Source organism: Nothobranchius furzeri, chromosome 2 (assembly GCF_043380555.1).
Source record: "Nothobranchius furzeri strain GRZ-AD chromosome 2, NfurGRZ-RIMD1, whole genome shotgun sequence".
In the NCBI taxonomy this organism is placed as follows: domain Eukaryota; kingdom Metazoa; phylum Chordata; class Actinopteri; order Cyprinodontiformes; family Nothobranchiidae; genus Nothobranchius; species Nothobranchius furzeri.
This window is the reverse complement of record NC_091742.1, coordinates 77309457-77337081: the sequence shown is the minus strand read 5'-3', so window position 1 is coordinate 77337081 and position 27625 is coordinate 77309457. Positions and strand designations below refer to the sequence as shown.

General features: G+C 41.7%; 1 protein-coding gene across 2 annotated transcripts in view; it reads right to left on the bottom strand.

Annotated features, from left to right (window-relative positions):
• Positions 1-27625, bottom strand: part of shroom4 (shroom family member 4) — a 101214-nt gene that overhangs the window by 14691 nt on the left and 58898 nt on the right. For both annotated transcript variants that reach the window (XM_015946365.3, XM_015946366.3), the window contains exon 3: positions 7398-7619. In XM_015946365.3, the coding sequence (XP_015801851.3) occupies positions 7398-7619 (222 nt within the window). The remainder of the gene's footprint in view (positions 1-7397; positions 7620-27625) is intronic.

Genomic DNA, 27625 nt, shown 5'->3' with positions numbered 1-27625 from the left:
TAACTATCAATGATACTTGATTGTAAATAAAGTTTCATTCCTCTGTTTAATTGTATTTTCACATTTTTATTAGCTAAAAGACCCTGGATTCATGCAACTTAAAGGAAAAAGGGACTTAAAACAAATAAAACTCATTGATAGAAAGTAGAGCAGCCATAAAAACAAAGAAGTATAAAAGGACGGCCTGGGACTGTGGGACAGACAAGTACATTTGACATATCCTGTATCATAGGGTTAATCAGGAGAGAGTTGGGGGTACACCATGTTCTTGAGCTCAGTTAATTTTCAACCTGTTGAGGCCTCCCACAAAATCTGCTGGCCATTGTAGTATTTCTTTTCCCAGTAAAGAGGAAGGAGCGGTCACTCACCCTTTACATCCATTCAGTGTCTAATTCAAACAAAGAGGAACGTTTTCAGAGAGCGGAGGAGAAGGTAACCGGAGACAGCGGTGTGGATCTCACTAATCTAGAGACTACCTCCAGGCTGTCTGTCGTATTTATGGTTACCAGCTCTTCCTTCCAGAACCTCAAACCTGATGGGAAACAAGCAGATGGGACTCTTCCTTGATACTTTCTGAGTGGCCTAGTGGTAGAGTGTCCACCCTGGGATTGGGAAATTGGGGTTCAAATCCTGGTCGACTTTAAAAATGGGACCCAAGGCCTCCCTGCATGACACTCAGCTTTAAGGGGGTTAGAGTGGGGGGTTAAACGACCAACAGTTCCAGAGCGCAGCCACTACTGAAGCTCCCCACTCCCCACAGGGATGGGTCAAATGCTGACATCTAATTTTACCAGCGTGTCATGAAGACTAATGGGACTTTACTGTTAAAGTTTAGCTGTGTTTTCTTGCTGCTAATTTGATTTTAATTTGGCTAAATCCAGATTTGTGAATTTATATTTTAACCCTCCCACTGTCCTAATGGGTGTGACCCCGCGAGGAAAGTTGACCATTGAGCAGGATTGATGGTTTATCCCTTGAGGTCCACGTGGCAGGGGTGAGGATTGAGCACCACCTCACCCCTGCCACATTGACTCAAGGGATAAACCATCAACCCTGCTCAATGGTCAACTTTCCTCGCGGGGTCACACCCATTAGGACAGTGGGAGGGTTAAAGAACTATTTAATATGGAGCCATATAGTAATATTCCTGAAATTAGCCAGAGATATGAAGTGTATAACAAATACCCGCCTAGTTCTTAGGCATTATTTGACACTTTTATTTTGACCAACAATCAGCATCTCTGGTTTCTCAACTCCATGAGAAAATATTAATAAAAATAAATCATAAATTTACAAAGTATGTAAAAAAAAAAAAGGCAAAGACAACGCAAAATATATCCCAACTAGTGGGAAAGAGAGCGTCCTTATCTACATGGGAACCCTTTTTTTTCCTCATAAAGGAAGTGAGCAATGAATGAGCGTGGGGAGGCTCCAGTATAAATCTGACCTGGCTGACTGGGAGCATAAAGTAGGAAATAAAAACAGGAGCTGGACAGGAAATGACTGTCACTCCAGCCCAATCACACAGCAACATGTGAGAGTTGATGGTGACACACCAACATAAACCCGCCACGAGGACGGAGAGATCGCTGGATTCATGCTGGACTTTTATTAAACCGACCAATACCGAGAAAACGTGTAATCGTCCTTCCTTTACCCTCGTATTGTGTGAATGATTAGATGAGAACACACTTCTGTAGTGTAAAAACCAACACAAACACATTCTAAGTGAACAAAATGTCCTCCGTCTTCAGAGTTTACTGACTGTCTTCCTCTCTTTGTCTACATGTGCTGGGAGTCACATGCCATTGTCCAGGGTTTTGCCAGGAGCTACCTCCTCTTCAGATGCAGTGTGTGTGTGTCTGATTAAGCAGGAGGAACTGTGGGAATGAAAGACCAAAACACACACACTTACTTCTATCTACTCCTCGAGGGACTATTAAATCTAGCAGCATTCTATCACTGGTTTTTATCAGTGACGTTGGTCTGATGCAGACGACAAACAAGGACAGATTTTTATTGTGAGTCAATAAGCAGACGGAGCAGACTTCCTCTTTCTCTGTAACAGATTTAGTTTTACCTCGATGAGGTCATGCAGGAACTTAAAGGCTCATAGCTTCTGTTTGTTCAACCTGACTGGGCGATTCGGTCCTTTGTCTCTGCTGGGCCACACTGACAATACAATGAGTGACCAAATATCTAAATATTAATAAATATGAACTATTTAGCTTCTCTGCCAACCTTTTTAATTCTAGTTTTAGCAGAAAAACCAACTGGTGCTTTTAAAGACGAAAAACTTTTCAAAGTGGGTTGTAAAGCGCTTCGTTTAGAGAAATTTTGATAAACCCTGACCAGATTGACAAGCTAACTGCTAGTCCAAGACTAAAGCAGCAAGTTCAAGTTAAGCCTGTTTATTTAAGTCTTTACAATTTGTTTATTATCACATGAAATTTGTTTACATTTGATTCTGGTGGATTTTTTAATTAGAAATGTAGCTGCAGAGCTAGTTAATGGTAGCACTTCCTGTGTAGCATGTAATAAAATAACTGTGTGATGTAAAACTGGGGTGTTGCAGAGTAGACTGGCTGCTGATGGGGGTTGAATTGGCCTGTGCAAAATCTAAAAGTCAGATTCTTTTGGGGGTACAGTGAATGCACCATTCCCAAACACCATTAAAAATCTGACATTTTTTTTCTCTGATCTGTGAACTTAATTTTACTAAGTGCTAATTTATGTTAGCAACAATAAACCTTCTATATGAAAATATTTGCTTCCATTTTCACAATTTTTGTTAAAGAGAAATAAACTGAAATCAGTTGGTGTTGGCACATCAAAGCAGCACAAGAACTAGAATCAGTTTCAGTTCCTAAATTCAGAATCAGAGCATTTCAGCTTCAAAGGTCTATGAATTAGTGTTTGTATGAAATGCTGTAAAACTTGGAGACTAGAGTTGTTTTAAGATGCTGAAATTCCTGGTCAAGCTGTTAGCTTATAATTCTATAATCTCACTATTCTGCATTTCAACAAACTGAGGTTTTTCAAACTGCTATCTAACAGATATTATTTGAAATTACAGGTGCTGGCCAGTAAATTAGAATATCATCAAAAGGTTGAAAATATTTCAGTAATTCCATTCAAAACGTGAAACTTGTACATTATATTCATGCAATGCACACAGACCAATGTATTTCCGATGTTTATTACGTTTAATTTTGATATTTATAGGTGACAACCAATGAAAACATCAAATCTGGTATCTCAGAAAATTAGAATATTCTAAAGGCCAATGAAAAAATGTTTGTTTCTCTAATGTTGGCCAACTGAAAAGAATGAACATGAAAAGAATGTGCATGTATAGCACTCAATACTTAGTCGGGGCTCCTTTTGCCTCAATAACTGCAGTAATGCGGCGTGGCATGGACTCGATCAGTCTGTGGCACTGCTCAGGTGTTATGAGAGCCCAGGTTGCTCTGATAGTCGTCTTCAGCTCCTCTGCATTGTTGGGTCTAGCGTATTGCATCCTCCGCTTCACAATACCCCATAGATTTTCTATGGGGTTAAGGTCAGGCGAGTTTGCTGGCCAATCAAGGACAGGGATACCATGGTCCTTGAACCAGGTGCTGGTGGTTTTGGCACTGTGTGCAGGTGCCAAGTCCTGTTGAAAGGTGAAGTCTGCATCCCCATAAAGTTGGTCAGCAGCAGGAAGCATGAAGTGCTCTAAAACTTCCTGGTAGACGGCTGCATTGACCCTGGACCTCAGGAAACAGAGTGGGCCAACACCGGCAGATGACATGGCACCCCACACCATCACTGACGGTGGAAACTTTACACTGGACCTCATGCAACGTGGATTCTGTGCTTCTCCGCTCTTCCTCCAGACTCTGGGTCCTTGATTTCCAAAGGAAATGCAGAACTTGCTTTCATCAGAAAACATAACTTTGGACCACTCAGCATCAGTCCAGTCCTTTTTGTCCTTGGCCCAGGCGAGACGCTTCTTGCGCTGTTTCATGTTCAAGAGTGGCTTGACACACGGAATGCGACACCTGAATCCCATGTCTTTCATGAGTCTCCTCGTGGTGGTTCTTGAAGCGCTGACTCCAGCTGCAGTCCACTCTTTGTGGATCTCCCCCACATTTTTGAATGGGTTTGTCGTCACAATTCTCTGCAGGGTGCGGTTATCCCTAGAGCTTGTACACTTTTTTCTACCACATTTTTTCCGTCCCTTCGCCTGTCTGTTAATGTGCTTGGACACAGAGCTCTGCGAACAGCCAGCTTCTTTAGCAATCACCTTTTGTGTCTTGCCCTCCTTGTGCAAGGTGTCAATGATTGTCTTTTGGACAGCTGTTAAGTCAGAAGTCTTCCCCATGATTGTGGTGCCTTCAAAACAAGACTGAGGGACCTTTTAAAGGCCTTTGCAGGTGTTTTGAGTAAATCAGCTGATTAGAGTGGCAGCAGGTGTCTTCTATATTCAGCCTTTTCAGAATATTCTAATTTTTTGAGATACCAAATTTGGAGTTTTCATTAGTTGTCACTTATGAATATCAAATTTAAATGTAATGAACATTGGAAATACATTGGTCTGTGTGCATTGCATGAATATAATGTACAAGTTTCACGTTTTGAATGGAATTACTGAAATATTTTCAACCTTTTGATGATATTCTAATTTACTGGCCAGCACCTGTAGGGTTGGCCATATGGCTTAAAACATCAGTCATGATAGATTGAGGATTTCACCTTAATAATGATAAATAGACGATAACTTGAGTGCCTCGAATGGCAGCTCTCGTGGTCTGCCTGTATGGTCAGGCTGTACTGCGGAGTCGGATTTCTGTGCTTTGGGAGGCTGGAGCACTGACAAAAGCTGATTTGAATTCTGATAACTACAGTTATGCGCAGAAACAAAAGTTGTCCACTAGATGGAGCTGTCACAACTATTTGGTTAAGTCCCGTTAAATTTTTTTTTACAAAACAATGTTGTTAATTTGCCACTACACTGTGGCATCAGGGAGCCTTAGGTTGTTTATAGGTGATCGGACCGTGGTTGTAATGTGGTGCAATCGTGTCCTTTTTATAAAAGATGAGGCGATGGCGGCATGAAGGGGGTATGGGGCGGTCCCTGGGATGCCGCGGACTTCTCTTTATCTTGGACATAACTTGCTTTTTATTGCGATTGAAGCCGCGCTCATTAAGTTTTTTTAACAAGTCGCTCCTAAAGGTGTTTGTCCTCCTCAGTCTCTGATGATCTGACCTCCAGCTCTAACAGAGAGTGCTGCAGCGCTCCAATTTGCCATCTCAGCTGGTTCTGTTCAAAAAGCTAAACTTACAGCCCGTGTTTACTTTCATTTTCAATATAGTTGCCGTCCGGAGCTCGGCATTAACCCATGTGATCATGAAACCTCTCTCTGTTACACCACGGTGCAATGGCCGTTTACAAGACAGACAATTAAAGCAATATTTCTACCTAGCGAGGGCGGAACGAATTGCAGTGAAATTGGCCCAACGCCATGCCGGCATTGCGCGTTTATAAGACACACCGTTGCGTTAATATTATGCCGATTTGTTGGCACAGTGTCTTGTAGAAGGGCTAGTTGTGATGTGACTCAAGGTGGTAGAGCTTCTTAAGGCGACACAATTGTCGCCAACCTACACAAATCTTTTTCTTTTTATTACTGAACTTATTGGCATGGGAAAAATGATGTTAGTCAGAAATTTCGATAACGATACATTTTTTATTTATCGCCCAAAGAAACCAACTTTACACAACTTAAACTTTAACCAGCAACAGATCAAATAGAATACGTTTTCTTGTGTGCTAAAGCATTTGGGATATGTGACTGTACTACAGACAGTGTTAGTCACCCATATGGAGTCGTTTCAAGCGATTTAGAACAACAAGAAAACAATAAACATTTTCCCCAAATCTCGTCACCAAAGGAATCTTATCACTTGGGAATGTTTAAAAAGAAGCCAAAAATAGTTGTGTGCTTCCTGCGTGGGCCATGTTGACATTAAAACAGTGATGTCACCCGTTTCCTGGTGATTGTTGGTTTTTCTGGGCCTTGCCATGAAGTCACTGTGAGGAGAAAAATCCCCCCACTGACTCAGATCTATCCTATAGGGTCACAGGATCACACAGAGTGACTCAGTCTGACAGGATGGCATGCTCGGTGTTAAATTGCTTCCACTTTTGGCTTTTTATACAATATATAGCTCAGTGGTCTAGTGGTAGAGTGGCCGCCCTGAGACTGGGAGATCAGGGGTTCGATTCCTGGTCAGGTCATACCAAAGACTTTGAAAAAATGGGCCCCAGTGCCTCCCTGCTTGACACTCAGCATTAAGGGGTTGGATTGGGGGGTTAAACCACCAAATGGTTCCCGAGCGCGGCTGTGTCTGCAGCTCACCGCTCCCCCATGGCATGGGTCAAATGCGGAGAAAAAATTTCGCACACACATCAGTGTGTGTGTGACAACTAATGGGACTTTAACTTTAAGTAAAAATAAAATGCTTTCAAGAGCTGAAATTAGGACGCAACTCAAACAGAAACATATTGCCATATGCAATTCTAGCAACTCGGCTTCTAAACATGTTTAAAAAAAAACAGGATAAAAATAAAGTCCTAGCAGGTGTTAAAGCCACATCCTGTTGTCTACTGTGGCTACGAATGATTTTGCTTTTACCATTAACAATATTTTACTTGGGTTTGGTTACATTTGTACAGCTCTGCAATCTCCACCTCTTATAAATGATGTTGTCAGATGCTGTCAAATGTAACAATTATTGTATTTCAGAAAAGAAAAATATAACATAATAAATTAATGAAACATACAAATTCTTAATCAACTTTAATTCATGAAATTCTTTTTTCAGCTTCTCAAATGTTACAATTTTATAAAAAATTTAAATAAATGAAAATAAATCAAATTAAAGAAATTTCACGCTTTGGTTAATTTATTTAGTTATTTCACTTTCATTTAACCAAATTAGTTCCAAAAACTGAAGAAGACATAAGATAATAAATGTAATTTACTTGTTGATCCTTAATTAGACAAAAATATAAATTTCTGAATCTTAATTTATAAAACAGCGATATGTTACATCTTGAAGTTATTTAATAACTGATCATATGCAGACAAAGTTACAACTGAGAAGAAACAGAAAACGACAAAATAATTTAGAGCCGCTAGTGAGATCATTTTTAGTCATGCAGAGTTTTCCTTTGTATTTTGATGTGTCATTGAATCTTGGTGGTTTCTGTAAGAATCTAAGATTATGCTTTTAAATGTTAAATGATCTAAAAGTAGATGGGGCCTTAAGGGTTGAATTCTCTGCTTTACTAAATAAATCTCAACACACACTTGCTCCACACGACCAGTGCCACTGTGCTGCTGCCTCACCTGTTGTCGGTTGAGTGCCAGGGTAGTGTGTAGGGGCCGGAGTGGAGCTGCATGGCAGACAGAGGGGGAGGAGGGGGAGGGGGCAGTGGAGGGGAGTCTGCGGGGGGCAGGCGGGGAGGTAGGGGTGGTGGGGAGGGGGGAGGAGGAGGTGGTGGTGGTGAGAGGGGCTCCGACAGCTTCGCCAAGTGCCAGGAGTGAGGCCTGATGAGAGGAACGCTGCGTCTGTGTGGGCGAGAGGGGGAGAGTCGGGTGAGGAAAGCAACCTTAGAAAATAAAATTATTCCTGCTAATTGAGATCATTTTACATTTTTCACCTATTTTAGGATTTCTACACGACCACTTGGGCAACGGCCCTGAACATCTTTAGTCTAAATATGATTTGCTCCAGCTAAGATCACAAGCACGACATTCCAGCTGAGTGTCTTGGAAGATCAGGACCCAAATGAGCGGTTCCTGCTGGATTATGTGGTAACAGCTTCCGTACAAGTTGTTTGGACTCTTACAACACCGCCATTAAAAACTCATCACACATATGCACAATAGGTTTGATCCAACGCCAGGAATTCCAGCGTCTCCCAAGATATTCACCAATTTCCCCCTACAGACTTCCGATCTCACATGTTAGCCAGATTCAACCATACCCCCCGCAGATAAAGTGCCAATGTGAGATGAAAAAAAAAAGACAAAGAAAGCAGAGAGAGAGAGAAAAAAAGACCAGACAGATATAAATGCACCATTCTTGGGGTCTGGAAGGACTTCATTTCTTTTAAAATAACACACACAGTTGGGAAAGCTGCTGGAGGATAAAAAGGAATTGTGCAGAAAATGGAGAAAGCTGCTGACTTGTGATGGAAGTCTGGATCAAATTGAGGTTAGAATTACGAGGTTTGCTCTAAATCTGGCTGCTGTTAGCTACTGACTAAACGAAACACTTGAAGAGAAAAACATTTAAGAATCTGATCTGTAATTGAGAAAATACCAGCCAAATGCTGAAAAAGAAAGATTACAAAAGCAAAAGACGTACACATTTTCTACTTGAAACATGTTCACACCTCAACTAATTTCAACTAATCTCATTGACCAGACTGATAAGAATTTTGTTTGATTAGTTTTCACTTGGGATCTCTCCTAGCTGTCTGCACTCACTAGAAACTTCCTCGGTACCTACTAGATTTCAAATCCTTAACTAGGTTGACTAGGTTGTGAGACTTTCTTGACCCGTCTTGATTGAAAGGTGCAACGACCTAAAGTTGACTTGTATTAATTGAATACAGACTTGTCATGACTTATTCTGACTGCTTAAAGACTAAGACACGTCTCGAGCGACATATGTCTCGGTTTACTTCATTTGGATGTTCTTTGGATGCCTTCTGGCTTGTCTTACCTGAGATCATTGAAAAGCGTTTTCATACTGATCGTAGATTGAATTTATAATAACAGAAATCTTACTTTATTGACCTTCTTGGCTTTGTGTAAATAAACAACTTTTATATTAGACTGAATCCCCCAAGTCTGGGAAAATGGTTTCAAAATGGAAAAGGGTGGAATGTGCCTTCCAGGTTGGGACTGAGTCTTTGCTTTCATAGACAACTGTATAAGTTCCTAAGTAATCCTGTGATGGTTCAAGAAATGGACTGATAGAGAAAGCTATTGATCTGGTAGCCAATGTACAAGCTGACCCTCACCTGTAGGCATCAGTTTGGGATCTTGACCTAAAGAATGAGGCTCCTGCCAGAAGCAGCTGCAATGAACTTCTTCAGTCAGGACACCAGGCTCAGCTTGGTGTTGGAGCTTGGAGTAAAGCAGCAGATTCTGGCAAAGTCGGACTCCTCCTCATCATAAAAGATTATAGTGAGGTGGTTCGAGCATCTGATTATGATGCTTCCTTGTTGCTTCCCATTGGAAGTTTTCCAGCCATGTCTTATGGGAAACGATCCCAGGGCAAATCAAGAACTAGCTGGAAGAACGGTAGATCCTCTCTGACTGAGGAAAGCCTTGGAATCCCTCAGGAGGAGCTGAAGAGTTTTGCTAGGAAGTTTTCCTTTCGCACCAGTTAACCCTGACGTCGGATAAGTGGAAGAAAATTCAAATGATGGATGGATGTTGAACGAATGTTTGGAGGATGGATGGAAGACTTACCATGAAATTTCTGTTCAACTCGCCCTGTCACGGTCTGCCCCTGCCTCCCTGACTGTCTCTCTCCTGCCCTTGATTAGTCCTTATTGTTTTCACCTGCCCCTTGTTTACCTGCCCACGTGTTCCTCATTTGCCCTGTGTATTTATACCTCCCTCCTTGTATCAGTCTTTGTCAGGTCATTGTGGTTGTTTGTCATCGTTGTCTTGTGCTGTTCGTTCCCGTCCCACCATTGAAACCATTTTACTCTATCTGAAGCCTGCATCTGTACCTCCTGACCTGCTCCACCACACAAGGTCCATCAACTCCTACACCCGCAACATGACACACCCCTTCGCCCTTGAGCACCATGGTGACAATAGATGTGGAATTAGTTGTTCTTTAGAGTAATGAGCTCAAAGATAATGCCAACTACAACCATGAATGTTCTGTCATTAAAGCAACATGGGCAATGACTGAACATATTTTGTTAACACGAACTTGGCTTTTAACTCGTCTATACTTGCTGTTAATGTTTCTTATCTGACTCATGAATTGGACCTGCCTCAGAAGACTTACGAGGCTCTCAGAATGACTGAAATTGACTTCCCAACAAAAGCTCTGAGTAAGGGCGGTTAAGTTGTTCATAAGTACAAAAAAATAAATAAGATGATTCTAATCTTGGGGTCATTACAAAAAACAACTTGGCACAGTTGATACAACAATAGCAAGGTACAATTCTGGAACAGGAATGCAGATCCTGGCACCACGAGGGAGAGGAAAAGAGCATTTTTGAGTTTTATTGTTTATGATGAAGCAGGAGACCCATTTCCAAAATAAACATTTCAGCTTCCTGGTTCAGGCTCCTTAAGAGGTATTTCAATCTGAGCCCACTGATTGTTCAACTTCACAGATGTTGTCCTTGAAATATCCCCTGAGAAAGTTTATGTAAAGACTTGTGTATGATTTTGTGTCTGCGTTGGGATGTCTGGGAACTATCCCAGTTCAACCAGACAAAATATCATTATTGAACGCACCAAAAACATAAACACCCACCCCCCACACTAACGCCAACTCCCGTTTCTTCAGGTTTAACTTTTAGAGATTGATGGCTGTGAAATTCAAAACAAACACTTTGACGCACGATGGAGACAGACTGTATATCAGACAACGATCCCGACTTGCAACCCTTGACTCTAACCCAGAAAGTTGGAGTACTGTTATTTTAAGCTATGCAGGGGAGAAAGGTTGAACTTTCTCAAAACCACACAGCTTTTTCCCAGAACCACGAGAGGCCGGAGTTGGTGTCAGTGGTACCCATAAAGATTGCTACCTTCTGGACAAAATAAATTTGTGACCATGGCAAGCAGAACAAATCTCTTACATAATATCAGTAAGCAGTATTTTTTCTTTCTTACCAGTTTAATTTGATCATATTAGCGGTTCACTGGAACATTTTACCAAAGGAATGTTTGGGAAAAGCTTGACAGATGCATTTATCCATCCCAGCGCACACAAACTACAAGACGTTTAAGCTAAGAGATTCTTAGAATGCTAACCAGGAATTTTTGATCTTAAAAGATATTTAAAGACCATGAAAGCAGTAATTAATACATGTCAATAAATATGCTAACTAAATGATTTATGACAAACCTGATAAAGTGCAAAAAGTGCAGGTTTTAAATTGAGTAATTGTCATATTTGTTTATCATGACCTCTAGGTTGAAGTTATTGAAGATTACAATAAAAGCCTACTGCCTTTGTGTATTTAACTATATTATGTTTTTTCTATTCCCAGAGAGTATGTTTTGCCTTAACGAGTTAATTTCCCCACTGTGGGATCAATAAGGTCTATTCTATTCTTTTCTTTTCTATTCTATTCTATTCTATTCTATTCTATTCTATATGGTTTCAGAGGAGTTAAAGAGGATCTGCTCAATATTGTGCGTAGGTCTTAAGCCTGATTCATGCTTCTCCGTCTGCGTCAGTGCGGAGAAACGCAACGTCCTTGCGGGCCTGCCGGAGAGCTCTGCAAGGACGGACGGAGTCGAGTTCTCTTTTCTAAACATCCGTCAGTCGAGACGGACAACGCAAGCTTGTGATTGGTCAGGACGCTGCTGTCGTCTACAGCGCCGCCATTGCGCCCTCAAAAACATAAAGAGAGCCGAGGATAACAAGCGGCAGACACGGAGCAGCTTGAAGAACACCTCGCGAAAAAACTCTTACAAACATGAACGTTTAATTCTCCCGTGACTGGAGGAGTGAAAAGATGTGCAGAAAGCGTTTAATTTGTGGACGGAAATGACAGGAAACGTGGGTTTAGAGGTGGCGAGCGCATGAAGAGGTGGAGGAGAATGAGAGACAAATTTGTCTGTGTTAAAAAGTCTCTTATATACAAAAACACAATATAAACACACTATGTTGGACCGATACATGACAGGATACCACAGAACCTCCTACGCCCTCTGTGGTCCTGCCGGGGAATTGCTTTGCAACACTCTCCATGAGACGGAGAAGTATGAGAGCAAAACGCTTCCGTCAATCCGTGCGTGTCTGTCCCTTGCGGAGCTGACGGAGAAGCATGAATCAGGCTTTAGAGATGAAGAAAAGGACGTTATTGGTTGTTTCTAAAACTGCAAGAAAACAAATCTTTTCTTAAACTAAACAGCTTGGGTTTAAAGATGCAATGTGTAAGAATGACATCCTGTGCTACTTGGTTACTGCAGAGTATTTTTCCAAGAAAAAAACGTTCCCACCATCTCACTAACTGCCTGTTGCCAGTTACAAATCTGCAATACATTGTTATATCTGGTGTTAGCACTCTTCATTGTTTTATGGTAGGGAGCACTTACTATACTTATTAAAGTAATATGTTGCTGGCATCAGAGGAAATGCAATTTGCTGTTAGCTTGCTATGATAGTCCTGAACGACTCATTGAAGGAAGTAAAATGTCCTCATTTTCGCTGTCATTGACTCATTGTTGGTATCAGTGTCTAGCCTGCTTCACCTGATATCAGAGAAAAACAAAAAGATGGCGTGGCTTGTTAGAGGGTACAATAAATAACATCTGGGTTGCTCCGGTTTACTGGCTTTGGTTCTGTAAGCAACTCTGGTGCTTTTTGCCTGCTGAGGTCAAATTAGAAATACCTGCGCTGCTGCGTTAGCTCGGTGCATTGTCAGCAACCTCCTGGGCGCGCTGTTTGTAAACAACGACAAATTATTTTACAAAGGAAAAAAACTGACAACCCCCTCAGCTGGCTGAGAATGAAATCTATTTCAATATAACCTTCCTTCCAAGATGATTTAGAAGTTAGACTGCTTTGTGATTATTTCACTGTAAATAGCCTGTATTTGTATAGCGCCTTCTTAGGGTTCTACAACCCCCCAAGGCGCTTCACAACACACTCAGTCATTCACACGATGAAGCCACAGCTGCCCTGGGGCACACTGACAGAGGCAAGGCCTGTCTAGCACTGGCGCCACCGGTCCCTCTGACCACCACCAGAAGGTAAGGTGGGTTAAGTGTCTAGCCCAAGGACACTACAGCAGCTTTCTCTGGTCGGAGCCGGGATTGAACCTGCAACCATCCCATTACTGGACAACCCGCTTTACCTCCTGAGCTACTGCTGTCCACTGTAGGATTACATATGCTCCTTTAACAAAACGTACAGCTACATATCGAACTAAGAAGCTAAAATTAATTTTAAAAATTATTTTTAAAGGAACAGGCTTTCACCATCCTTTGGGCCTACAACGACCTATACTAACTCAGCAGTTTTTAGTAGCATAATCCAAAGGACTTCCCCTTTTTGTTTCTGGCACAGTTGGCAACCTGTCACTGCCTAAAACAACCAAAGCAGAATCACATGAACGCTGTATTTTGGAAGATTTCCCTGGTACTTTATGTGAAAGAGCACACCTTAGACATGGAACTAGATAATGAGATAATCCAGCATTTACGTTGGTGTGTCTCAGTGACCAAGCTACAAATTCAATAAATCTAGAAAGACGTGGCAAGCTTTTATTTATAGATGTCTTCTCAGGATGGTAGGGAGCTTTTCGGCATCTTAAACATCAGAAACTGGTCTGTGTCACTAGCGTAATGATAATTGAAGAGGAAAGATGATAAATGAGGTTCAGAGTGATCTGAAAGCTCTTTAAATAGAGCTCTATTTAAAGATCATTCTGGAATGTCAGATTTAATAACCAGAAACAGAAACAGCTGACTGATCCTGCAAAGGCCAACGCGCATAATCAGAGTCACACACTCACAGTCTCATTGAAACACTGAACAAAAGCCAGACAAAAACACAGATCTGGACTCTATGCTATCCTACGAGTATGAACTTGGCATAGGATGAAACCAAATGGTCAAAAGATATTAACTTTCTGTAAAAATTAAGATTTGTAACAGGAAGTTTTCCAACCTTACCCAACTCCACAACCATTTGCTGTTACTTCGGTCCAAGCTCAACTACCAGCATCCCTGATGTTCAAGTTCAAATATCGGCAAGAGTTTGGATCAAAATGCATCTAATTTGAAGTTTTCTGAGTAAATTGTCCAGCTGATGAAAATCAACTCCTCGTTGTCGAGCCGGCTGAGATCTGACAGGAGAGCCGGGATTTGCTGTGACACTTGAAAGTCCGAGGGCTGATGTGAAGGAGTGAAGTAGGTGGCAACTTGTGACCGAAGGGGTAAAGACCAGCTGATGATCCTCACATACCCTCTCTCTCCTTTTCCTCTTTTCCTCCTCCTTTGCTCCTCTCGCCTGAAGACAAAACATGGCTATGTCTCCCTCCAGTGCGGTGCGTTAATCCCCCCCCCCCCCCCCCCCCCCCCCGCCTCTCGCTCTCTCTCCTGTCCCATTCTTCCCCTTCCTCTCTCGACTCCTCTACGGCAGGATATGTGAGTCGATCCTAGAGGAAGTATTGCAGAGGACAGATAAAGTGGTGGACGGCTGCTAAAATAATACCCAGAGTTCCACACTGTTATTGTTTGACAGGAGGGGAAAATTTAGAGGTACTTCCTCCTCCCTGCGTGTGTGTGTGTGTGTGTGTGTGTGTGTGTGTGTGTGTGTGTGTGTGTGTGTGTGTGTGTGTGTGTGTGTGTGTGTGTGTGTGTGTTTGCAGAGCATAAAAAATAGATTGAAATAGAAAAGAAAGCAGAAACTGATGGACGGACTTGGGAGGGGGCCTTTTTGACTTTGGTCAAGACGAGAAAAACAAAATGTGGTGAAAGACAGGGAATGTAAGAAAGGATGGGAGGTCTGCAGGAGAGCACAAAAGTCTGTTAAATAGTTACAGACACAATGTGTTGGGGTAGCTGGGTGGGGGTGATGGATGACTTTTATCAGGGTTGTTATCAAATGGGTGTATTTCTTTTAACACACACTTCTGTAACAGGGGTAAAGTGACAGATGAATGTCTTTGTGCACAAAATACAAGACAGATGGACTTTCTATCTACTGGGATTTCCAGAAGTTGATTAGGAAATTAGAAAGGGGCAAACCAGACAAAACAAACATCATCAAAGGCCTACTTGTTGTATTCAACTCTAATTGAGTGCGTTTACATGCAGCCAGTAACCCTTTTAAAACCCGAATATTCACAATAGAGCTCCGGGAGTTGACGTCACTTCTCCCGGCATGCAACAGTTCAAATCGAAACGGCGCCATATTGGCATGCAGAAGCCGGCAGCTGGACTATTTGTTATTGTCAGAAAACTCAATCAAACGGGAAATATGGTAGATTCCTGTTGTGCCCCAGGATGCAGAACAGACGCGGACGACATAAGGAATGAGCCATCTGCAGGATTCCCCAAGACCCGGAGCGCCGCAAACGTTGGATCATTGTAATAAAACACGCTAGTGACCGGGCTAAAATAAAGCTGTGGGATCCCGAGAGTAAAGGTTTTCGCTTATGCAGCGACCGCTTCATATCAGGTACTTAAACCAACGTTTCCTCAGCTGTATATGGTATTTATTTTAAATGCTTTTATTACGATTCTTAGTGGGCTTCCTAAACTTATTTTGGCGTGGCTTTTTCTGTCTTATTACTCATAGCAGCAAGAAAACGTCACGTAAAACGTTGCCTCGTGATTTCTGCGTGCTGACGTTTACGTGTTTTATGATCACAGCAATTAACCGGCTAAGCTGTATTTAATTTTTAAGCAATGGTTGATCAATTGTCAGATCACACATAAAAAGCACTTTGGATTGCTATTATCTGTCTCACTGAGACAGATCTCAGACAGATTCTGAGACGCTCCTGCCTGACATATTTATTTTATTCACGGAAAAAAATCAAACTAGTGATTTCTCTTGGCGTTCAGTTTGTACATTCAAACAGCACAGCACTCTGTTTAAACTACTTACATGTAAATCTGTTATTTGTCCATCCATCCATTTTCATCCGCGTATCCGGAGTCGGGTTACGGGGGCAGCAGCGCCAGAGGAGCTGGCCAAGACTTCCCTCTCCCCAGCCACCTGAGCCAGCTCCTCCGGGTAAATCCCAAGGGGTTCCCCGGCCAGGTCCGGTAAGAAGTCCGATCTGACAACTTCTGGCGTTGGAGCAGGCAATAGCGTAGAGAGGCACAGACTTCCCTCTCCCCAGCCACTTGGGCCATGCTCCTCCGGGGAAATCCCAAGGGGCTCCCCGGCCAGGTCCAGTAAGAAGTCCGCTCCGACAGCTTCTGGCGTTTTTTAAAAAGTATCCCAAGGGCACGGTAAGGGTTGGTGATGTTTAGTCTATTTAATTTCTGACTATATAAAACAATTTCTTTGGTTTTAAAGTGTGAAGTAAACTCGGACGAAGTAAAATCCAAGCCGATCCCGTTCATTTTCATGTTTACGATCCGTGTTTTTTACCTTTTTTTCCTGCCAATATGGCGTCTACTAACCGAGAGTCATGTGGGGTCCGGAGCTCTATAACCCGGTTCTGCACGGCCATGTAAACACCGCCAAAAACCCGGATATGCTCATAACCGGGTTTTTAAAAACCCGGTTACTGCACCTGGGGTAACCCTTTTCTAACCCGAATGTTTGGTCGTGTAAACGCATACCGGGATATCCCCATCAAAGCGTGTGTTCTGCGCATGCTCTGTTCTCAAGGAATCTTGGTCTTTTGAGTAGCGAGACGTCTTGTATGCGCCAGAACACCGGAAATAAACAACAAGTTGGGAGCAACATGGCGAGTCGCGGCACAGCACCACACTTTTGGAGTGACGAGGAAACCTCTGTCTTCATCGGTCTGGTGAAAAGTATGAACATTATGTCTTTTGTTGACGGTCGAAAGTACAGAGACAGCGAAATATACAAGAAGGTAACCGCATATTGTGTCTTGACGTAGTCCATACGTCCTGACGCTACCCCAACGTCCGCATTTAAATCGGGTTATGCAAGTTAGAGGTAACTCTTTCTATTTATGCTTGTAGACGGGTTATTCTGATCAACTCAGAAACCCGAATACCGACCTTAACCCGATCATAACCCGGATATTGGCTGCATGTAAACGTAGTCATTGTTTGAGCAAGTTGATGAACAGAAATGATCTGGAGTGACAGAACCACCCAGCCAATCATCTGTACATTGTCCTGCCACCAAAATGGCAGTGACAAATCAATGAATGGACTCTGTAAGACAGTTGAAACCCTCCTTCAGTATCTCAGACCACTCAGCACTTTGTGGCTAAGTTTAGGCCTATCCAGTCTTATTCAGACATCACTAAAAATCCGTGTGAAGAAACCAAAGAAACGCAGAAACACCTATTTTCATAACAAGGTATAAATTGGAACCTTATACCATAAGATCCAGACACTAAAGCTGCAAGGCCAGCTGAATCTTACACATATAAACTGCTTCAGCTCTGTGACTACCTACATTGGCAGCTCAGAGACTTAATGGAGTTGATTTCAACTTTCAACTCAGACTCAAATTTACTATCTGGTCAGCTCGGCCTGGGCTGGGTGTGGACCGCACACCGCTGCGCCGCCAAGTTGTGTCTACACAGCCCTCTCAGGAACACGGACATGGGCAGGACATAGGCGGGCTGCGCTTAAGTTGCATGGAGACGGCTGTGATGTCCTTTCTAAATGCTAAGCGGGTGTGAGCAGTGTTGCTTGTGGAAACTCTAACATGAAGCACACAGCTTCCTATTCTTCTCACTGAGCAGCAGTGCTACTGCTGCATCTTCTCCCATCCAATATAGCTCACGGCAGACTGTTGGTCCTTGCTCTGCCGCATCATCTCATACCCTGCGAACCCATCTCAAACCTGTCTCAATTTAGTTTCAGTTTGTCAGAAAGTGTGAGACAACTTTGGGAGGAGGTTGGGCACCAAACTGCTAAATAAATGATGGTTAACAATGATAACTAAGACATTTCAAGACTAAAAGGAGACTTACACAGCTGCCACTATTTGTTTTACAATTACATAATTTATCCCACATGATGCAGGCATGTAGGAAACTTCTAGCAAACATGTCGAATGTACAAGTTAGGAAGTATTCCAACTGAAAATTTGCATATTTTCTTACAGTTTTATGGAAATAACTAATTGCTAATGGTCACCATTCCAGTGATATACCCCCTCCCTGTTGTTCCTGCCTTCTGTTAAGTGTCTCTGATGTATTCCAACTAATGCTGCCACGATTTGTCTATTCATCACAACAATGTTGACAAACAAAATAGTCAACAATAAATGTAATAGTCTGCGTAGTTTATTCTGTGACAATCTTTTAAATCTGGACAATATTCTTAGCCTTGGTATAAAATTTATATTACAATTCCTTGTGTTTTATTAAGTGTATAAAGATGTCAAATAAAAAAAAAATTGATATTTAGTTCTTCAGTAGAAAAATTTATGCTTTTATCTGAAGGGCACAACAAAATTTAGACCAAGTGGTCAAAGCTTTATTTAACTTCAGCTAAGTGTTCTGTTTGCTGTTGAAAACATCAACCAGTGAGTCACTGAAAGTGGAATTTCTTCCTAATCTAAAGATTTTTTGAGAGCAAAAGTGAACAGAGTATCAACCTCTGACCTCTAACCGACATAAAACCCTTTTATTGCATGACTAATGCATGTAGCCTGCGTGTTTACTAACAGCAAAGCGTGTAGCGCTGGTTTATCGACACCGTGGCTAGACGAGAAAATTGCAGAGTAAACATGAAGAGGTGTGAGCGTCTGATTTTACCCGTGTTAACGTTTAACCAACCGTACAACGGCAGACTCCTAATAACACTAGCTCCTCGGCCGGCTTCAAAGATTTCCTGGTGACTCGTATCTCCTACGCATTCCATCAAAGTGTGTGCACTTCCATGTGAGCAGATTCCTAACATTCCCCGTCTGCTCCTAAAAGGTGAAAGGTTAACTCTGCTGGAAAGCCTAAACAAGCTCACCTCCTCCCCTCTACCCCCCTGTGTTCACCCGATTAGAATCTATTTATTTGCTTTATGGCTCTGTGTGTGTGTGTGTGTGTGTGTGTGTGTGTGTGTGTGCGCGCACACACACAATCAGATCCCTGTCTTGTTTGCCTTGTAGGCCAATGAACCCTGGATGATGGATTTCTGAGTGACAAACATTTGTAGTTTTACTGTGTAGATGCACACATGCAACATAGTATGCCACTATCAAAGCTAACACACACACACACACACACACACACACACTTCACATTCCAGGTAATCAGTACAGTGAGACAAGACCCATACCAGAGGTCGATGGCAGGAAGGGTGAAGTCCAGTTTAGCATCTGCAGCACAATGTGCTGTTTGTTACTGCTCAATCCCCCAGACTCTCAGCGTGCGTGCGTGCGTGCGTGCGTGCGTGCGTGCGTGTGTGTGTGTGTGTGTGTGTGTGTGTGTGTGTGTGTGTGTGTGTCCGTAAGTGCATACGAGACGTTTTCAGTGATTAAAAAGACAACAAGGTGGTTCACACGAGCATAAAAGCTAAGAAATTTTCACGGCTAGACTGAGCTTAGCCTGAGCAGGTCAATGAAACCTTAAAGTCTAAATCAAAAGCGTGGACAATCAACTGTGAGTAGCTCTCATACGCCTGGCTTTTCCGCCTCCAGAGCCCATCTGACAGTAGTGGGCGTGGCTAACCTGGCAGGTGGGCTGGGTGTCATGGCAGTGTCATGGTAAAATAACACATGACAAGTCTGAACAACAACAAAAACAAAAAAGAACTTTCATATTTATTCGGGGAAAAAAATCCTATATTTTCTATTGCTGTGATGGTAACATGGGTATGGCAACTAATATAAACTGCTTTCTCATTGGCAGCAGTACGGGGAGTAATGTGATGTCAAACATAATGACTGTAGTTTTTTCAATTCCAGAAAAATTATGGGAAGTAGGCTAAAAAGATGGCCATAAATGGAGTGTCAACTGAAGTGTAATCAGGAAGGATGGTGAAATGTTTTACTATTAATAGTGACAGTTAAAGCATCAATATTCCTTTAATGTCCAAATCAAGACAAAATAATTTTTGTTTGTTCATTTGGGGCAAAGAGGGATATAAAATAATGCAAACATAATAATAAGAAGTCAAGGTCACGTAAAATATTCTACTTTTTGTTCAAACATCCTAATTTTTTATAGAACTTCTTTAATAAACTAATTTAGCTTTGTTTACTTGATGCAGGAACTAAAACGTGTTCTACTGCGTGTCTGACCTTACTGTCAGAGGGCTGGTTATCTAAGTGTTAAGGAGACAGTGGAGAACAAGCTTCAGCATCAAATACAAGAGGAAATGACGGTCTACAGGTGTGTAGGTTCAAATGAGAAAAACAATGACAGGAACCGATGAAACAAACGACAGAGAACATTCACATCATACTTCTGCAAAAATAATGGCTTTTTGAATCGGTAGCTGGCTGAACATCCTGCTGCCGAAAAACAAGACGCAAATTTCCTTAAACATCCTGAAACGAACGCAACACAACAATAAAATGTAATTAAAATTCCCTGTTTTAAATCTGACTTCATATGTACTTAGAAAATACCTGAAGAAGTTTTAAAAAGGGACCTGTCAGGCACAAGATAGTGTTTATGCACCACACTCAGAGTTTGAAAGGGTAGCTCAATCTGCCTAAAACTGGGACATTTTTGGATGTTTTTTGCTAATAGTTTCACCATGGTGAATTGGATCGCTTAGAAAAGTAATAGCACACCTCCCACCGCCGAGCAGCTCGTTATGATGTATAATTGGTGGGGGTGCACGCTGCCGTTCGAGCCGCATTAATGTCCGCGGAAGAAGCATAATAATAAAGGCGATTAATGTCAAAAACTCCCCAGGTGCATAACAATAAGGGCCCTGGTTGCTGAAGTAGCAGCAGGTCCCTTAATTACCACAAAATCTTCATATGAATAAAATTACATTTACTTTTAGGCATTTTAAACAAACTGCCATCTATGACTTTTATGTCACATTCTGTAGGACGTCTCACATGAAACAGCATACTTCAGGTCATATTGTACAAAAATGAAACAAAATAGGATAAGCAGTGATAAAGCAGCAGCATGGAGCAGTAATGTGTATTTTGGGATGTGTCATTCAGTCGTAAATTAAACTGTGCAATCCTAAATAAGTCAAAAATCCTCTCAGCTATGCATCAACAGTCACAAAACTCCACAGCACATTTTCACCACTTTAGTTATCATTAAATCAAACCTCAAAAGCAAAGTTTCGACTAGTTTGGATTTCAAAGCTAAACACAAACGCTGTGATGTGTTTCATCCTCCGCTGAAGTTTGACACACCCCATTAACTTTTAAAAGCCTGCCAAAAACCTCTGACCATTTTTTTTAGCTTCTCTCCATCTTTTCACACTCTTGCCCGCACTGATGACGGATTAAACATTAAACTTCTAGAAGCCGGAGGAAACGACCCACATGAAAGTTATGACCTGACCAACATCTTGCTTCATGTGTTCACCTCCAAAAACGAGTTCTCGGAATTTTTTGGAGTGTCTGAAACAACATTGCCTGTTTGACCGTGTGTGTGTGTGTGTGTGAGAGAGAGAGAGACACACCGGTGTCATGTATCACCAAGTGCCAGACTAATGGGCCAGTTAATAAAAACCAGGCCACAGAGGAGATCTACTGTAGCAGACCACACGCAGAGTGGAGAGACATATTAATGCTATAACTGTTACCGATCATTATTTTACTTAATCATTTTAAGTAATGCTAACATCTATTGTTTGAACTGTTGAAATTAAACATGTGGCTTTTACCTCACACTTTTAAATAAGTATTTTAATAACTGAAATACTTTCTTTTTTAAATTGCATGAAGTCCAATTGGGCAAAAAATATTTTTTTTTTAGAAAATAGAGATGTAAGAAAATATTGATACTCTGAAATACCGTGATATTATGTGTCATGGTATGGTATCAATGTTCAAAATGACTGCCTTGATTTTTTTTAACCAACAATTTACACAAAAACATCATTATGATCATCTGTAGCTACAACATGTCAGCTCCACTCCACAGCTTCCCCACCAGCAGATATTGGCCCAGCAACTTTGAAGTTGCAAGTTGGATAGTCATAGCGGTGGCGGTGTCCTTTTGTGGGGCTGCATGAGTGCTGCTGGTGTTGGGGAGCTGCATTTCATGGATGATATCATGAACTCAACAATGTACTGCTCTGTGTGGTGGACTGTGGAACCACTGGAGGAGATCATGCAAAGAAGGACTCTCCAGAGAATCAAGAAAATGATGGACAACCCTGAGCATTCTCTTCACAAGACTGTCCGACAGCGGAAGAGTGTCTTCAGTCAGAGGCGTCTTCAGTTTCGCTGCAACACTGACCGCTACTGGAGATCCTTCCTGCCAACAGCCATTGTAATATACAATAACTCTTTGATGACTTGATTATTATTATTATTCTGAGCTACTACAGCAATCAATTTCCCTCTGGGATTAATAAAGTATTTTTGAATAGAATTGAACTGAATTGAATATACTGAAGGAGAACATGCTGCCATCACTGGTAGAATATTTTAAGCTGATTGGAGGATGCGCAAGATGGTGCCCGACTGGCACTGGCTACCAGAGGTGGAAAGAGTACTAAAATGTCCTACTTAAGTATGAGTACCGATACTTAGATAATTTTTTACTCAAGTACAAGTAAAAGTACTTGCCTAAATTTTTACTCAAGTAAAAGTAAAAAGTATTGTAAATAAAATGTACTCAAAGTAAAAGTTACTTAGTTACATTTTTGTCAGCGTAAAGATGGTTACATCAGTGCAAAACCACAACACGCTCTAGTGTGCACACGCGCACACACACGCACACATGCACGCACACACACACACACACACGCACACACAGAAACAAACACAGTTTGACGGAGGGATTTCTATCCAATCAGTGAGAACAGGATGCGCACATTGATTGGATGAGGTTTTTCTTGTACGTTTCAATTGTGATTAAAATTATTCTTTATTTTAAAAGAATTGTTAATTTTTAGATGCCATCAGCATGTGAGGTATCTCAATGTTCTCATGACAAAACTCTAACATGAGACTGTGCTCTAACCTGTCACATAACAAGCTAAATGAAAGTCAAACATTTCTAATGGACCGTATGACAGGTGCTAACGATGGCCCTGCCCCACTTTACAGTTCCTTTATCCATGTCCATCCTAGAGCTCCTCTCTGACCTTCATGCTTATTTAGAGCAGCTGATTTTTAAAGCTAGCAGAGTTCATCCTTGGTAGAGGGTTCACTCACTCATTTAACCCTTCACCACTGAAACCAATTTGTTCATTCCAATCCTCCTAAATAATCCTCCAATCATCCAACTGGAATCCTTAAGGGTCCCGTAACGTCCATCCTGTCAGAACAGGCCTTGGGAGCCCAGGTGTTACTAGAACTAATGGAGTCTCCTCACCAGCGTGAGCTTCCAAACTGTGAAGGTTGGTCTCCAAACATGAGTTTTAAATTCATGCATTTATCTCCTCTTGTAGCACATTAACATGTTTTAAAAGGCTTGTATCATGATATGTTACACCTCCCAGACCAAAGATAAGATAAAACATTATCATAAACACTGTAGAGACGTCATTATTTATGAAATAGAAGTTATTTTCCTGAGCCATTACTTCAGCCAAGATATAGGATGCATGGATTGATGAAAACATGCTGTCTCATGCAGTCCAATATGTGTAACAAACACACACACACACACACACACACACACACACACACACACACACACACACACACACACACACACACACACACACCATGACTAATTTAACTACACTGGACTGCTTTAGTAATAATTTAATCTCTTATTCTGGAGTAAAATAAAGAAACAAGCTAAATCATCACATATCTGTGGCATCAAGGAGCATCTTCTGAGTTCAAACACAGGGAAGCAGCAAAATGTTTACACCTGAACAGTATCAGGATGTTTTAACTCACAGAGGCCTGCAGGTCTTCTGTTTTATGAGCAGAGCGCTGATAATCTGCTTGTTATGAGCGCTAAATGTTATTTTGCCGCTTCTGTGCGGAGCGGTAGAGAAACATATTTCAAACACGGAACCGAGTGGTTACCGAACCGAGCAGAATTCAGATGACGTCACACCGGTGCGCGAAGGTGTGGGTTCCAACCCACAGGAGAGGAGGTAAACAGCGAGTGGATCACAGGGACTGAACTGATGTTTTTGAGCAAAAGTGTGCACCCACACCCCCACGGTTCAGACGCTGCGCTCATGCAGGTGTCTCTTTCTGTATATGTACAGTTATATATATATGTATATCAATCAGTTAAACTATGTTCCCACTTCTGTCCATCATATTTGCTCAAAATACACCAGCACAGAAGTCCGCCGATGAAAAGCACTAAAATCTCTAATCTCTTAAGTATCCACACTTTCATCCAGCGCCATAACCAGATCAGTTTATGGACAGGCCTCTAATCAGATCCAGAAAGGTGTACGGATGTATATGTGTGTGTGTCTGTGTGTGTGTAAGGAAGAGGTCTTGAGGAATCCCAAGAATGTCTATTGTTCAGTTTCAGAACAAGTGATGGGGGCAGACTATTGTGCTTCATGGTTCTTGGCACCGCAGAACTCCAGGGACCATGTAGTTTGAAAATCCAAACAACGGATGTGTGTGTGTGTGTGTGTGTGCACGCTTTTTCAGCCATCCATCTCTCTGCAGTAACATTCCACACACTTAGATGAATGCAAGTGTGTGTGTCTGGGTCTAGAAACCACTTTCTGACAGTCTGAACTCAACAAAAAAGAAAGTACATCAAAGAGCAAGTCAGCATTTCTACAGAGAAGTGCTGGACAGTTGAAAAGCTGAACTATTTCCCAGGAATAGATGAAAATAAAAATAAAGAGTTAGAAAAAAAAACCACAGAAATACAAAAAGAAACTGAGCAGAGCTAAGGTTGCATCTATTCAAGGAGATTAATTGGGAAAGACAGAGAAGGGAAGTGATTATTCCAATGGAAGGAAGAATGACTGAACCGGAATCAACACGTAAAAAAAGTCTTCATTACAAAATTTTGCTGTTTTATTATTTTCAGGGTTAGGATTTACTGCCACATCCTTACTGTGGTCTCTTTGTTTCTTTGAGTCACCAATGTAGTAACGTAAAGTTAAAATATGTTATGTAAGCAGAACATGTCAACAAGTCTGATCAGAAATGTTAACGATGCATCACAGAGCCAGCAGATGGCAGCCTGGTGTTGGTTGGTTGATGGACACAGACTAAAAACGTTTTCTAAACATTAGAGGAACAAGTAGGTGCAACTAGTATGGCTGGTAGCTGTGGGTTGGTTTGGCAACATAATTAAGACACCGAAAAACAACCTAATTAATTGTTTAGTTGATTTGCAAGGAGCATATCATCTTCAGCATCTGAGTGTTTCATATCATAAATAAATTCCCTGTTACCATGGAAAAGACTATTTCCTGGGCTGACCTTGTTCCGTACGTGAGTCTTTAGGGGGCCAAAGAGCCACTAATGAACCACCTTTTAAAGGTACGTTTTCTGTATGTTTTAACACCTAACAGATTCCGTTTAGAACATGTTTAGAGAGGTCCATATGGAAATAACCAGCTGTGTTTGGATGGGAGACCAAGCTCCAATGCCCAGTGACTTACTGCTTACGTGCTGGTGTCAAAAATTTTAAACTATCAAAAAGTAAAGAACCAAATTTGAAACAAGGTGCTACTTCGAAAACCACCTTGTGGCCCAGTTCCAACGTGCTGTCATTTTAAATAGAAGCCATTATAGTTACGGAGAGTGGCCACACGGGGAGCGCTGCAGAAGCGCTGTTCCGCGCCTCGGCACTGAGGACAGGTGCCAGTTCTATTTCAAGCGCTGCGGCTGTTCACAACATTGCGAAGTACTTTACAACAGACAACATGACGCGGAACGACTTTACAGCACAAACCCAACTGCAGTATTGATAACTTTAAAGTACTATTGATCTTAAAATATTCTAATAAATAGCATGCTTACCCATTTTTAATGAATTAGAGTCTTTCAAAACATGACGGCGTGATGTTGTGACTATTGCGTGACTTTCCAAGAAGAGCACAGTGGCGCGACATGTGCTGTGTGACCATTTGACTTCCCCAAACCTCTGCACTTCCCATCGGTCTCATCATGGTTTCCCTCGCTGCCCACAGCCTTTACCAGGTCCCTTTTTTTGGAATCTCACAAAAATCTACAGACAGAGCCGACTGGTCACACTAGGCCAACCACAAACGTACAACATTCCTACCATGTCCTCCATTGTTGCACTGTGTTGTGTTCCTGTTGCTAAAGATTACCTAGAGGTGAACTCTAGGTTCCTCCACTAAAACCATTTTTAGGCACTAGTGGAAAAGGGCCATTATTAGCTGTCCTATGAGTTGTAACGTGATGAAGGAACCATTTCTCCCCTCTAACAGCTGTCCTTGTGACACAGCGCCAGTGTGCATGAACAGCCAAGATCATACATTTACTTCTAATGTTTACATTCCAGCAAGAAGACAGAAGCAAGAAGAACGCTTTCCTTTTAATTAATCAAAGAACTCTATTTTAATAAAGCTAATCAAAACAACTGTTAGTCAATAATAACCATGTGACTGATCTGCGAAATCACAACGTTATGATTAATGTGTTTAATGAGTAATATGACTTTGGTCTAACTGCACTAGACATCCTGATCCACGTAATGTCAACACATGACACATTGTTTACTCATCCAATCAGAACCTTCATTCTGAAGCGTGGCAGAGTTTCTGTGGTGTTTTTTTAATCTGTCCACTGCGATTCGTCCAGAATTGTAAACAACCAAGATTAATAAAACAGAACAACGCCATTTTGTGTTCAGTATTCAGCCAGCTCTCGAGATCATCTGATGTCCATCATTGCTAAGTGAGGTACGGACTGGTCATCTGTACATTTTACTTTTAAGCTGAGAACTGTCAACAACGGTTCCTTCAGAATAAAAGCTGAACTCGCTGACCCAAAGGGGGGTCCCTTTGACGCTGTGAAACACCTGCCGTTTTTACCTGGAGATTATCCATAGACTGGTTTGTCGTGCTGTCGATGCGGTTTCATCGGTTCCAGCACCAGAGGAGGGTCCGAGGACCTGGCAGCCTGATCTAACACGGGAGTCCCTGACGGGTAATGTAGAACGGCATAGATAGCGTCTCATGTCTTTCCTGACTAAAGTTCAAACGTCGCTCAGTTAGGAGCAAAACAACATCTCCCACTCAGACTCGCTTCTCCAGATGGAGGTTCTGAACTGACATCGCACCAACACACACTCCTCCTCATTACATTCCATTCGCATCCATCACTAGAGAGTTAGTCCTGTTAATTGTTTACAATAATTTAGATAATAAATTTTTCTTAAACGTTCCGAGGTCTCTCTCTTCTCTTGTCTCTCAGTTCATACAAAGTGTTTAATTTTAAATTTCCCTGTAATAAGAAGAACACTCTTCTGATTTAAGAAAGCCCAGTGTCCAGAGATGGGACCCACGCCTCAGGTATGGATCATTAATATCTCTGGTCATTAATTAAATTGTAATGCCCTTCATTTCCATGACAGTGTTTAATTAAAATTTGTGTCTGTTTGACAAGAATGAAGTCAATAGGA